Source organism: Triturus cristatus, chromosome 4_1 (assembly GCF_964204655.1).
Source record: "Triturus cristatus chromosome 4_1, aTriCri1.1, whole genome shotgun sequence".
NCBI classification, from domain to species: Eukaryota; Metazoa; Chordata; class Amphibia; order Caudata; family Salamandridae; genus Triturus; species Triturus cristatus.
This window is the reverse complement of record NC_140585.1, coordinates 665,277,292-665,292,600: the sequence shown is the minus strand read 5'-3', so window position 1 is coordinate 665,292,600 and position 15,309 is coordinate 665,277,292. Positions and strand designations below refer to the sequence as shown.

General features: G+C 45.8%; 1 protein-coding gene across 3 annotated transcripts in view; it reads left to right on the top strand.

Moving 5' to 3' along the window:
• Positions 1 to 15,309, top strand: part of CNTN1 (contactin 1) — a 988,997-nt gene that overhangs the window by 898,276 nt on the left and 75,412 nt on the right. For all 3 annotated transcript variants that reach the window (XM_085653079.1, XM_085653080.1, XM_085653081.1), the window contains one exon: positions 14,951 to 15,137. In XM_085653079.1, the coding sequence (XP_085509205.1) occupies positions 14,951 to 15,137 (187 nt within the window). The remainder of the gene's footprint in view (positions 1 to 14,950; positions 15,138 to 15,309) is intronic.

Here is a 15,309-nt window from a genome sequence, read left to right as displayed (position 1 = left end):
TTTTAATGAAAAACTACAAACAAACCCACAAGGCAGTAAAAGTCTAAGCAGCTTTATGTGCTCCCCTCGGGAGGACCCTACCGATCCACAGGAATAGGGGGAGGGACAGGCCGGGACAGAAATAAAGTGGGCACGATGACACAGAGTCAAGATAACAAGCAGACTAGGGAGACTGGGCCGCTGCCAAGTCAGGCGTCAGTGGCGGGGTAAAAATCCCGCCACGATAGGAGTTCCAGGGGCCCCACACTTTCACCCATTTGCCAGGCTTACCTCTCGCCACATACACTACCTTTTCCCGAAACATACACCAATCCATGTTGTCCTTCCATACCGAAACCGTTGGTGACCTCTGGGAGCCCCACAATTGTGCTATGTCACGCTTGGCCACCATATATCCCAGTGTCACCCACCACGTTTGCGGCACCGTATAATCAGTCGGTTCCCACACATTCAACAGACATCTCCTAGCCTCGGGAAACAGCGTCACATGCGTGACCGCTTGCAACACCGCATGTACACCACGCCAGAATCGCGCCACCTCCGGACATTCCCACAAAGTATGGAAGAAGGTCCCTAACAAACCACACCCACGCTTACACATCCCATCCACGGCATATCCCATACGCATCAGACCCGGCCCCGTAACGTAGACCCTGTGGAGTATTTTGAGCTGGACGAAACGAAGGCGGGCCGGTATGGCCACCTCTTTCGGGGAGGCCACCGCAGATACCCAGTCCTCGTCATCCAGTTCCAATCCATCGGCAACCCATGCCTCACGAAGGCCAGTCAGCAGTCCCGAGCGATCGTTGATGAGCTTTTTATAAATCAATGAGATAGTGCCATCCGGTACATGCCCGTCTAGCACTCTATCTTCCAGGGGGGAGCACTCCGGGATGGACGCCACATCCGGGAATACAGAACACAGCGCGTGACGAACATGTATATACCGGAAGTACTCCCTGTCCTGCAACTGGAATTCCGTCTGCAGCACATTAAACGTTTTAAATCCCCCCCCCTCGTCCAGAGATCGCCCACCCTGCTGATGCCAATCGTGTCCCACTTCTCAAAGCCTTTCGTAGTCCACAAGCAGCCCAATCGCTCAGATGCATACAATGGCGTCGCCCGGGTCAACCGATCCTTCCACCCCATCGCCAAATTTGCCGCGTGCCACACCCGTACCGCGACCCGTGTAGGACCCGTCAAACGTGCGTCGAGCGATCTAAAGTAGAGCGCACGATTGTAGTCGCCACCCGGCAACAACAATTTGTCCATTTCAAAAGCCGGGTTAAGGGCGGGCCCATAAAGCCCATGGTTTATCGCAGCCAGCTGGGAGGCCCAGTAATACCGTTTGATGTCTGGGAGGGCGACCCCCCGTCATACCACGGGAGCGTCAGCTTCGCGAGGGCGATATGCGGCCTCCCATCCCAAAACAGTTGGCGCTGCAGACCCTCCACCTCCCGAAAGTAGCGAGCCGGGACGACGTCCATCGTGTTTTGTAGAGCGTATAAGAAACGTGGCAACGACATCATCTTAAACAGCACCGCACGGCCGAGTGGCGAGAGTGGCAAGCGCCTCCAACGCGCCACATCCTCCTTCAGGCGCTGGAGGGGGGGGAGTAGGTTCTGTTTATATCGGGCCGCAGAGTCCAGGGTAATAAAGATACCCAGATACTTAAATCCCTGCGGAGCAACCTGGATAGGACAACCCCGCGGAAGGATAGGAGCCGCCCCTGAGAGGACATATACACAGGAGTTAGCCCAGTTGATGACTAGGCCGGAGTTGCGGCCAAATGAACACAATACATCCACTAACACAATCAACGATTCACGCGGGGAAGCAAGGTACAAAAGAATATCGTCCGCGTAAAGGAAGACGCGATCCTCATACTCAGGAGTCCATCGGAGGCCACGAATCGAAGGGTGCCACCGCAGCCACTCCGCCAGGGGCTCCAAGGCGAGCGCAAAGAGGAGCGGCGACAGCGGGCAGCCCTGCCGCGTGCCCCTGCCCAATTCAAAAGGAGCCGACACTCTACCATTCACCACCACCTGCGCCAGCGGTCCGGAATACAACAATTTCACCCAGCCAATGAATCCCGGGCCAAACCCAAACTTCGCCAGCGTCGCCCAGATATACGGCCACTCGAGCGTGTCGAACGCCATAGTGGCGTCCAAGGACGCCAAAATGGCTGGCTCACGTATGAACAGGACCCTCGCGAGCACCCCATGCAGACGCAGCAGGTTAAGCGCGGTGTTGCGATGAGGGATAAAGCCGGACTGGTCCTGATGGATCAAATCGCACACCACGCTGACCAGCCGATTAGCCAGCACCTTGGCCAGAATTTTCGGCTCCGCATTCAACAGCGAAATGGGCCTGTAAGACGTGACCCGATCCCGCGGCCTCCCCTCCTTGTGAATAACCACAATAGTGGCAAGCCGCTGGTCCAGCGGGAGGGAACCCGCCGAACGGGCCGCGAGGAACATATCACGGAGATGTGGAGCCAGTGTGTCCGGCCGCAATTTGTACAATTCGATGGGAAGGCCATTAGGACCCATGGCCTTGCCAGAGGCGACCGAACGTATGGCGAGGGCAATCTCCTCAGATGTCGGAGCCGCGTCCATCAACAATTTATCCTCCTCCGAAAGGGAAGGCAGCGCAATATCTTTAAGCAGGTCGTGGGAATCCTCATCCGAGCAGGAAGATACCGGGGAATACACCCCGCGGAAATACTCAGCGAAGCAATCAACAATTTCCTCCGGCTCAGTGACACACACACCATCCAGTCTCTCAACCGACGGGACAACTCGACTCGCTCTCTCCTTTTTATCCAGCCACGCAATCAGTTTTCCAGCCTTATCACCCACATCGTACAGTCGCCCCTGTTGCTCCCTACTCAGGCCCCTGGCCGCCTCTGTGACTAGGGCCTTGTAGTCCGCTTGTTTGAGTCTGAGAGCATGCAGTTTGTCGTCTGTGACACCACAATCCAGATCACCCTCCAACTCAGTTATCTCAGATTCGATACGGGTCACCTCCTCCCGCTCGCGCCTCCTGGAATGGGAAATGAGGGATAGGGCCTCCCCCCGGATTACCGTCTTGAACGCCTCCCACAGAGAAACAGCAGACGACACAGATCCCACATTATCTCCAAAATATTGCTCAAGGGATTTAACCAAGTCTGCGCGAATTGTGGGGTTACGCAGGTACCCGGGGTTGATCGGGACCACCCTCCCCTCCCCCCTCGGACAATATCGAAGTGCAACAAGAGCGGGGAGTGGTCTGAAATACCCCGAGCTAGATGCCGCACCTCCCCAACCCTCCCCGCCTATGCTGCTGGCATCAGAACATAGTCAAGCCTCGAAAGACTGCCATGAGCCCCGGAATGAAAGGTGTATTGTACCTGCGTAGGGTGTTTCAGCCGCCAACAATCCACCAGTCCCAGGGTATCCAAGAGGCCAGACAACCAGGCTTGGGCGCGGGGGAGATCCCTGGGTGGGTGACGATCCTCAGTTCCGGAAATTACAGCGTTAGAATCCCCCCCAACCACTAGAGTCCCCTCCGGCAGTCCAAGAAGAAGGCGCCCCAAATCAGCGAAAGTAGTCGTCTGCAACCCCGGCGGGACATAAACAGAAACCAAAACAATCACTTTACCTTCCAATCTACCCACTAGAGCCGTATACCGTCCCCTATCATCATGGAGCACCTCATCAACCTCCAACGGGAGCGAGGTTTTAACCATAATGCCCACACCCCTCGAACCAGAGGTGAAACCCGAATGAGCTACAAGGCGATAGCCCCGCCTGTTCATGGCACGGAAGGAATTGCCAATAAGGTGTGTTTCCTGCAGAAATACAATATCAGGTGAAATCCGTTTTAAGAACTGCAGGACCACCCCCCGTTTTATCCTGTCCCCCAGTCCATTAACATTCCAGGACAGAAGTCTCAGTCCCCTACCCCCCATCACAGCCAAAACCGATCAGTCTCCCCCCAGAGAGCACTTTGGATATAGCACAACAATACTTCTGCCTTGTGGTACAAATAAACAATACCCAACCCCCACCCAACATCCCAAACAAAACTCCCCCCTCCCTGCACCCCTGCATGAGCCCAGACAGCCCCCCAACTTGCAGTGTGCCTGTCGCCCCTGTGTGAACTAAACTACAAAGACCCCCTAGAGGAGGAAAGAGAACCCCCTCGAGACACAGCACAACCTCCAATGGAGGGGGAACGAGACACAACAGTCAAGAAACCCTGAGCTTGGCCGAAAAGTGGCATCATCAGGAATGAGCCCCAGTGTCAATACCTCATACCCGGTCCGGTGGGCACTCTCCTCCCGCTGCCCCCATCCCATCCCGATCATGTCCCCCAGACAAAGTGTCCAACCAGTCCCCGGCCGTCTCAGGACGGTCAAAAAAGTGAGTGCGACCATCAGACTCCACACGCAGCCTGGCCGGGAAAAGCATTGCGTATTTTAAGTTCATATCTCGAAGCCGCCGCTTGACGCCCATGAAACTCAGTCTCTGCTTCTGGACCGCCTGCGTGAAATCAGGATAAAAGTTCACCTCCATGTTCTCCAGCTTAAGCGGCCCCCGCAGTCTGGAAGCTTGTAAAATCGCATCCCTGTCCTGAAAGTTGAAGATACGGGCAATAAGAGGCCGCGGGGGAGCTCCGACCTTCGGCCTGCCGCCCGGAACTCTATGGGCCCTCTCCACCGCAAAGAATTCACTCAGTCCTCGAGGCTGGAGATGAGTAGAAATCAGATCCTCCACAAAGAGATCCGCCGCCGAATCCTCCAGTCCCTCAGGCACTCCGATAATGCGAACATTATTCCTCCGGGCCCTGCTCTCGGAGTCCTCCAGTCGCCGATCCGTGAGCGCACTGGCCTGCTGGAGCCGGCGTACCTCTGTCTGGAGGGCCGCCACCTCAGTCGTAAGGCCCGACGCGGTATGGGCCAAAGAGTCAACCCGGTCATTTGTCTTGGATAGATCTGCTCTAACAAGGTTGACATCGATGAGGACCGCGTCGAGTTTGTGCGCCAGGGTGTCGAATTGTTGACCCACCGAGGTCTTCATCTCAGCTATGGCGCCCATGACGTCCTGCAAAGTCAGATCCGTCGGCAAATCCGGGGCATCCGGGGGGCACTCGGAAGACTTATGCGACCCGCCGGGAGAACCTTTTGGTAGGGTGTAGCGATCCATAATGTTGACTTGAAGTGCGGCGCCACGCCGGGTCGATTTGGCCTTCAGCCGATCTCCATCCTGCTTCGTGGCCATCGTCTTGTATCTCGCACCCCCACGAGTCATGCAGCGGAGAACGAGCAATCGAGGTCGAGGACCCCGGAGGTCACCTCAGGAAGGCGGAGCAGGTCCCCGCAGGCAGGCAGGATCCCCCAGCGAGGCAACCACCACACAAAGAAGCGCCGTGATCCCACTCGCGATGACGGCAAGGGGACTCAAAAGCGAAAGTGAAAGTGTGGGGTACGCGACTCGCCAGGCTCGTCCCGCCGTTGTTATTCAATTCTCCACTGGATCACCCCCAAACTCAAGTCCGGGGTCAGGAGAGGAGCAGGCCGCAAACTTCAGTCGATGCTCATCACGGCACCCGGGGTCCGATTCAAAAACGGGAAACGGGTACCACCTCGGCTCAGGTTCACCAACACAGTCCCCTCAACCGATTCAGGATGAAGACAGGATAAACGTAGGAGGTTGCGGAGGTCCTCGGGAGCCTCGCACCTACGCGGCCATCTTGGTTGCGCACTAGGCTCCTCCCCCAGAGAGGTTCCTTCTTAATCTGCAGTGGTAGCCCACTTCTGGGTCGACTGTTCCACAGGTGCAGTCCAGGCATGGCCTTTAGTAATTTGGCAGCTGCAGTCCCGCTTGGGGCTTCAGCAACTAGGTTGTTGGAGCCCTACTCTGGCCTTCAGCAATTCCACAGTTATAGTCTATATTGGGCCATCAGTGGCACACAATTGCAAAACAACTGGGTCTTCAACAATCACGTGATCATAGTATGGGAGTTCTCACCAAGAACTGCAATGATAGTTTGAGTGGGATCACAGGCACCAGGGTCCGCCTGGATCATTCTCAGACAGTCACCCTGGACATGCTGGACCTCACTCTTTCTTGGACAATCTCCCCTCCTGCAGGGCAAGGCAGGTCCCTTTCCTCTCCTAACAGGGAGGCAGGTATATGAGCACAACAGGACAGGCACACAACACCTCCATAAGGAAATCCCAACTTCAGAAGATGCCCCCTCACCTCTGGCAGACTAGCTCCCAGACAGACAGACATCATGGTTATACTGCAGTCCACTGAGCACATTCTTCATAGAGAACTTAGAAATGGAAAACGTGGGATGATTTGGCTCCTGCATTTATGCATAACTTCCAGATAGGTGATAGTAATCCACTGTGTCACACTGTAAAACAGGTTTGAGCTTTCAAGGGGTCTACCCAGGCTGTTATTCAGATACAGCTTTTGAGTAGAGTGGCTTTCAAAAAAGTAGGCATCAATAAGACTGTCTCTATCCTGAAGCTCCCACAAGACAGGCACAAGGAGGTGTCAGGTTTCTGCACCTGACTGTCATCAGTGCAACTGGAAGAGTAATCAGGGCAGGATAGAAGGTGAGGCCTCACCTAGAAACTTTGTGACCTATCATAACAGAGGGCCGCATTACAATGTCGGGTAGAAAGCGTCTTCCTGACAGTTGAAATCTCCTCGACCGTGTTGCAGCCCTTCTGACTGACTTGGTCCATTTACATTCCAACCGCCCGATTATGATGTTCACAGTCGGAGCGTAAACAGTGCAGTCATTCCTAATCGGTTCCGACCGACTCGCAGAGTATTTGTGTCATTGAAACTGCATCGTACACCCCTATGGACAGCGTTTCCAACCTCAGAATTACGATGTCGATTTCCAACAGCCTTTCGCCGTCAGTCTGTCCAACACGGAAATGCTGTCGGAAAGTGACTTTGGGGCCCCTGATAGGTGGTGTGAACCCTGCGACGTTTGTTTAAACGCGTACTTCGACCCGCTCAGCCGTACCCTGAACCCCGGGCGGATTAGAAAAATACCTTCTTGCCCCAATAGGACGGCTTGTATAAAGGATGATTTGGTATTCTAACAAATGATCCACTAGTGCATCCCCACATAGGAGATCACATCATCCCTGAAGCGCAATCAAATACACTTGGGATCTTTTCGTTTTTTTAAACAAACGTATTATAATGTCTAAGTAATGAACATGACCTCGTGCATGAAGTGAGGCCCCTTCAGATTGGCTAAAGATAAAAGCTACACGTCATCTGTAGGCTTCTTCTGATTCTTAATACCACTCGTCAACAATCTTTATTGGGACAGAGATGGATTATTATTAAAGTTATTCCGTGGAGGATTTAAATTTGTCAGTCCTGAGGAAGGTGGTTTTTATCACTGCACACCACCGAAACGCGTCGACGCATAGGTTGTTGGGTGGAATTTGTTACGGAACAGAACTCCAAGTAACTAGGGTGCATCGTCACCAGACTATCTCTGTTTACTGTAACTACAAATTCACACATCCAAGACATAATTTTGGTGTCTGTCACTGTTCCTCCTATTACACAATTGTTTACATGTCTTAGTGTCCTTTTTTAATTTGTACCAAAAAGTCATATTTTATAACTGTATGTGTTTTGCAATACAATGTACATATAATTTTTATTGTCACGGTTGAGTCTTGATTCTCAGTCACCTGTCTGTGACTATTTTATTGGATGTATTTTGATTATGTGATACCCTTTTTTTTATTTGTCAATAAATTCTAACCAATGTTTTTTACTAAATAAAGAGTTTCCCTACTGATAATTTTCCAACATTTCACGTGAGGCGTTCACAACCTTGTTTAAAAGTGTGCAAGTGTATGAATGATACAAGGTTTGTTTATGTGACATAATTTTCTATTCCAGTGCAAAGAGAAAAATCTTTTTTACTAAAGGGCCCCCAGGCCTACTATGATGGCTGAGGGGGTACCTAAGGGTCCCACCCTGTAAAACCCTGCACTGTGTAGGTGCCTGCTACAGGGTGCAGGGTTGTATAAACACAGTCCAGACGCACCTTAATCCGGCGGTTGGAACCACCGACTGCAAATCGGGCGGTTCCGAGTTGGTGTCGGGCGGAGGCTTTCCCCCGACATCGTAATGAGGCCCAGAGTCTCCATTCTGAGACTTCACACCACCCATTCCCTAAATGGCAGTACTCAAGTGAACTAAACAGCAGCTCTTTTCTAACCAGAAAGGCCTTCTAAATTAGCTAACGGAGTACTGTCCATGCTCCGCCAGTTTCAGTGTCTGCATTTCCTACTTTCCTCTGTCCAGCTGCACAAATTTAATCAACACAATTCCACTGTCCTAGAGCACAGCCCTCAACCTCCATCTTGTTCTAGGTAGAGGTATCCAAAAGGATCCCATGGCTTCTATACTCTGGTTCATTTACATACAATGCAAGTGCTACTTTGGCTACACACACAACAACATTTAACACATAAATTGCATAGCACTGAGACCGCCTTAATCAAAGCTGCAGATGACATTAGAACTATTAGAGACCAGGGGGGCACGGCGGTATTGGTCTTGCTTGATCTGTCTGCGGCTTTCGACACGGTCAACCACTCCATTTTGAATGACCGTGTCAGAAAGTTGGGCATTCACACAAAGGCAGGAGCATTGCTTGCCTCTTTTTTGGCCGGTAGAACTCAGGCCGTAACATTAGGCCCTTTCAAATCGGCCGATTTGGTTCTACCTTGTGGGGTTCCTCAGGGCTCATCCCTAAGTCCGACACTTTTCAACATCTATGTGTCGGACTTAGCCAGGGTCATTAAGACCTATCGGATGAGCCTAACAACATATGCCGACGATACCCAGTTGGTGCTATCCATCAACAATGATGGAGAAAGAGTGGCGGCCCAGTTTCAGGAAGGCATGTTGGCAATAAAGGAGTGGATGGCCTGTAACTGTCTAAGGCTGAACTCCGAGAAGACTCAGGTGATCATTTTTGGTAATCTATCGCCCATGTGGTCATCTATCTGGTGGCCTCCATTACTCGGAGCCATTCCAACCCCAGTCCAGAAGGTTAGGAATTTAGGTATCATCTTCGATGAGAAACTAAATTTTGTTAACCATGCCAACCAAACAGCTTCCTCAGCATTTCATAAACTCAAACTTTTATAAAAAAAATAATTCCTTTTCTCCCAGAAAGTGCTAGGAAAACTGTAGTGACTTCACTGATACCATCATCGCTCGACTATTGCAACGGTTTATTTGCAAATGCCCAATGTCGGGTACTAGCTAAGCTGCAACTGGTCCAGAATGCGGCTGCAAGACTGCTATCTGGGACCCCCAAATTCAAACCGATCACGCAAGTAATAAAGAATTATCATTGGTTGACGATCAAAAACCGGATTAAATTTAAGACACTATGTCTCACGTTTAAAGCCCTCCATCAGCTAGGGCCAGAGTTCCTTAAACAGAATCTCTCTTTCTACCACCCTACCCGTCAGCTAAGATCCAAACATTTATACCAACTAGTGGTGCCACGGACTAAGACCGTTTCTTGGGGAGACAGACGTTTCATTACCACCGCAGCAAGACTGTGGAATACTCTCCCACTGGTTATTAGATCCACACCCACACTTGTCCAATTTAGAAAACTGCTGAAGACCTGGCTTTTTGACCAATAGTTCCCTATTTTGTGCCTCATTTGTCGCATGTTTTATTTGCTTCCTAAAGAGACTTAAGTCGAGTTATAGCGCCAAGAAGGGCGTGCTTTTCCACCCTTGGGATTACAATGCACGGTTTCTGACATGGTTTCCATTCGGCCTGTCCAACATGGAAACTATGTCGTAAAGTGTGTTTCCAGCAGGGCCCCCTTTTGTGTGCGGCATCCGAATGGGGGCCGAGGCCGCACCTATGGTCCCACCGTTGATCCCTGCATCCTGTGGCATGCACCTCGAGGTGCCTGCCACGGGGTGCAGGCATGAACATTATCTCCCATTTCCCTATGGGAGCATGCATTACAGCTGGTTTACGACCGTAATGCATGCTCCCATAGGGAAATGTAGGAATGCAACCAAACAGTGTTCGGTCACATCCTCATTAGGTGGTCCCAGGACCGAGACGGTGTCGGGCGTAAGCAATTCCACCTGACATCGTAATCAGCCCCTTACTATATTTCTTAGCAAATAAACTTAATTAAAAAAAGTTAAACACACATATATAATAATTAATATATATGTACATATATATACTTACAAAAAAGTTAATAAACAAATAATTGTAATTTATATTATAATTTAAAAATAATATATAAACAAATAGATATATGTATTTATACATATGTCATTAACATAAAATCTTTTAAAAACAAATCATTATATTTAAATAAAAAAATGTACATTCTTTAAATGTTGCAAAATTAAAATATTAATAATGAAAACAAATCTAATTTTAAATAAACTAAAACATAATAATATAAATTATAATGGCATAAAATAAATTATAAAATATAACACTTAATACATATACTGTTCCCACTACAATTCATACCAAACTACACAAACAATTAAAATAAATATTTTAAAAATGTACTACTCCCACGTCACACAATTCAAAAATAATAAAACTGGTTAGAATTGACAAATCTCTCTGCAATGAATGCAGCAGTAGTAAAAGCATTGGATTGTTGATAGGAAATAGTTACTGTACCCATTCAAACCAGTACTACAGTAACAAAACTGTTGGAGTGCGAAGGGATACATTTACTATTCCCACTCCAATCACGACAACAGTAGGTAAAGTGTTAGATTGCAGAAGGGTAAAATTTACTATTTCAATCCAATAAGTGCAACAGAAGGGAAAGTGTTGGATAGCGCAGGGGTAACATTTACTATTCCTACTCCAGTCAGCACAACAGTGAGGAAAGTGTTGGATTGCGGTAGGAGAAAATTTACTGTTCCCACTCCAGTCAGCACAACAATAGAGAAAGTGTTGGATTGCGGAAGGGTCAAATGTACTATTCCCACTCCAGTCAGTACAACAGTAGGGACAGTGTTGGAATGAGGAGGGATAAAATGTACTATTCCCACTCCAATAAATGCAACAGTAGGGAAAGTGTTGGATAGAGGCGGGGTAAAATTTCCCTTCCCACTCCAGTCTGTTCAACATTAAAAGCAAACAAAATATCTCAAGCAAAATAACATTATTTTAAAAATGAAGTAAATAAAAAAAATGTATCAATATGTTCACAAATAAAATCAAAATATTTAAAAAATCTAAAAATAAAAACATATTATAATGTTAAATACATATCACAAATACCTCCAAATATTATCTTAAATAAAATACAAAAATAATTTTCATACAATTTTTTTTAAATTATAAATTATTTATTAACAAAAACATTAATTATTACATAGATATAGTTTAGTTACTTCAAACAATATACCCCTACAAAGTACACACCACACTCATAGCATTTAACAAAAAATGTATTCACACAATTAACATAATTAAATAATAAATTAATAATTAAAATAATTAAAAAATAATTAATTGTATAAAAATAATTTACTTCCCACCCCATACTCCTAAAAAACCACAACCCACATCTAAAATCTAAACAAAATAAATGTATTTGCACAATTAACATAATTAATTATCAATTAAATAAATATTAATAATTAGAAACCTAATTATAAATCATTAAACTTAATTAACTTCCCATCCTTTACCACTGTTATCCCCACAACCCACACCTAAAAATAAACATTAAAACAATTAATTAAAATTAATTTTCAATTAAATAATTAATAGTATTTAACAACTAATTATAAATTAATTAACATTAATTTACTCACCACCCTTTACCCCTATACACCCAAAACCCGGCACCTACAAAAATGCAACAAAAAAATGAACATAATTAATTATCAACTAATTAATATTAATTAACAATTAATTGTTCATTAATTAAACATAAATTACTTTCCACCCTTTAACCCTATAAACCCCACCACGCACACATAAAATGTACCCAAACAAATTAAAAGCACAATTAACACAAATAAATATCAATTAAATAAATATAATTTTAAATAAAAAACAATCATTTATTTATTATAATTAAATTACTTCCCACCCTATTCCCTTATAAACCCACCTGTTACAAAACTAAAAAACATTTTTTTATTACATTTAATTTAATAACTACTAAAAATGTAACACATATATTAAAAAACATAAACAACGCTTATACCCAAAAAAATTACATCCCATACTGAAATACATAACACTAATTAAAAAACAATATTTTACACAACTGTGGGCCTGATTACGATGTCGGTCCGAAAGGCTCCGAACGGCATTCAGATTCTCCTAAACCGTGTCCGAACCTATGTTTTCTGACCGACTCAGAAACATTTCCGACAGACTGATTACGATGTTCTCGGTAGGAAAGCAAACCGTTTGGTCATTCCGAATCGGTTCTGACCGGCATTCAAACTCCGAGTCGGTCAAAGCCGAATCTTACAGCTCTACGGACAGCGTTTCTGACCGACATATTACGATGTTAGATTCGGACAGCCTTTCCGAATCGGTTCGTCTGACACGAAAAGGCTGTCAGAAACTGACATTGGGGGCCCATAGCAGGCCTCTCTTCACCCTGAGGCCTCTGGGTAGGGCCTGTGGGGGTACCCAAGGGCCCCCCCTTTAAAACAATGCACAATGATTCTGAAAGCACCCTTTTTTTCAATAGGAGCCTGTATTGTTGGTCGGAACACAGGCTCCCATTGAAGTCAATGGGAGAGTTTCTGAACGGTATTCGGATCCATCGTAGTTGGTCAGTCGGACTCGCCGAATGCGAGTCAGTCGGAACCGACTCTGAAAAGGAGTCGGTCGGATTGCTTTCCGACCGACATCGTAATGAGGCTCTAAATGCTATATTAAAGATTTCTATATTTTTTTTAAATCGATATTACTCACCTTCAAATCGATATTCTTGGCATCTATATTCTTAATATCGATATTTCCATGTCACGATATTTTAAACAAGATATTCATGTACATCGATATATGTAACGCGATATTTAATCTAACACCCCTCTGAAAGTCAGCGACAGTCCTATCCCTCTGCGCACACACTTGGATTAACATGACGCCTGTGCCAACATAAAACGTTAGGATACCAGATAGACACAGAGTTGAGCACTCAAGGTAGGGCAACATGTCCCTGTACCAATTATTGAACATTCCCATTCCAACGTACTGTTTTAATTCATCTCACAAACTGAAAAAGAATGTACTTATATTGACTCAGCTATATTTATTTCTATCCATACTCAAGTTGGCTTACAGGTACATGTTAATTGTTGAACCATTTTACAAATATATTCATAACTACTTAAAAATGTGGTAGCACACTAAAATACTCATTCTCACATTTTGTGAGCATTCCTACCACCAGCTTTTAGCTGATGGTAACAGCACGTCTAGTTTTACCCATTTTGCACTGACATAAAAATACAGAGGCAAAAACAAGAACACCCAGGACATGGTATATTTTGCTTGGGTTCTGCACAGAGCTACTCTTGAAGGACATACTGTGCTATGCTATACTAGAACACAGGAAGGGAGAACACTGGAATACCTCCAGACAAACATGCTCAATACAGTAATGCAGTGTGTATTTGGAGTTTGACACATGCTCAGGACAATATGTCCGTCATCCTCACATGTGAACTTAACATTGAATGGATTGTGATGAAATATTTTCTGTGACGTTATGTTGTCTTTTTCTGTAAAGTAAATTTTTACGTTTTATTTTGCCTTGTATTCCTGTATCAAATTCTACCATACCAATAATGGGGAATGTTTACCAATATATCACATTGTGCATTAACCAATGTTGCTATGCTGTGCTGTGCTGTGCTATGTTGCGTAAAAGTAACTCAGCACCAAATGTACTAAGATATGATGCTTCTCCTCTGTTCCACAGTGCTGATGCACAATCAAGCTGCCTAGCACTATGCACACAGATTTGCATCATGGCGCAAAAGGTATCTGCATGAAGACTAGTATAGGTTTTGTACTTGAAGGGAACCCATTCAATATAAACTACTATGCCAAGACAAAATTTAAAACTTGTCCTATTTGGATGTGTGCTCTACATTGCAGCACACATGCAAAGTTGGAAAGGTTTGGAGAAATAAAAATAGTTATTTTGTTTTTTAACACCTGCCCTGAAATTGTGTTCATTTTTGGTGCAAAGCCTTTCTACTAATTTTAATAGATAGGGCTTAGCATCGAAACATATGGGAGGTTGCATGGGAATGCCCATGGGCTATTTTGTGTTACTTTAGGTCTACTTTCCAGCGTAAATAATTTGTGCACTGGAAAACAAATCACAAAAAATATTGCACCGGTTACGCAAATCCAGTGCAAAGTGTAAGTTAATCTACCCCTTAGAACTTGATTGCAAGTGCCTCCTGTTAGCACACATATTGCAATTAGGAGTTTAGCAGCAAGCACTGCATCCCACAATTTTCTTCAATAAATATCCAAACGTCAAACCTACTGATATTTACTGGAGGAAAAAGCCCAGAAAATACAGCAGCATGCAGTTTTTGGTGCTGAAATAACAGAATCCACGTTATGCTGCATTTTGTTTTGGGTAGAACTCATAGTAGGAGTAAATTATCACATCTGAGACACAAAGCTACCATATTGGAAACCCTTTAAGATTTGACATAGTGTATGAATAATGTATATGGTCTTGTGAATATGAGTTCAAAAGAGGACAATACATTGATCCCCAATGTAGAAATGTTATAAATTGAGCATGGAGTATGCATAGAGCATATCAGTTTCCTGATGTTAGCAGTTTTAATTTCGGTAGACATATAGACAGTGTTAGTTTATGTTCACAGGTTCGCTACTGGCGTATCCAAGATAAGGAACCGGCTGCAAACCGTGTACTAGTAACCAATCTTGAAACCTCTGTGAAACTTGAAGGCATGCTACCTGACACAACCTACCACATAGAGGTCAGAGCTATTAACAGTGCAGGAGATGGACCACGCAGTAGAATTGTTGATGTCGTCACGAAAAAAGCACGTAAGTAGAGAGATAAATTATAATTTCTGGTATAAGTCCCGGAGAAACACAGGTGTATATTTACGAGGGGTTGTTTCCACCAGAACGTCACTTTTTTTAACACCGCCTTGTAAATAATGCCCCTATTCATGCAGCACGTAGTGTGAAACGGGCGGGCAATGGGTGTTGCAGT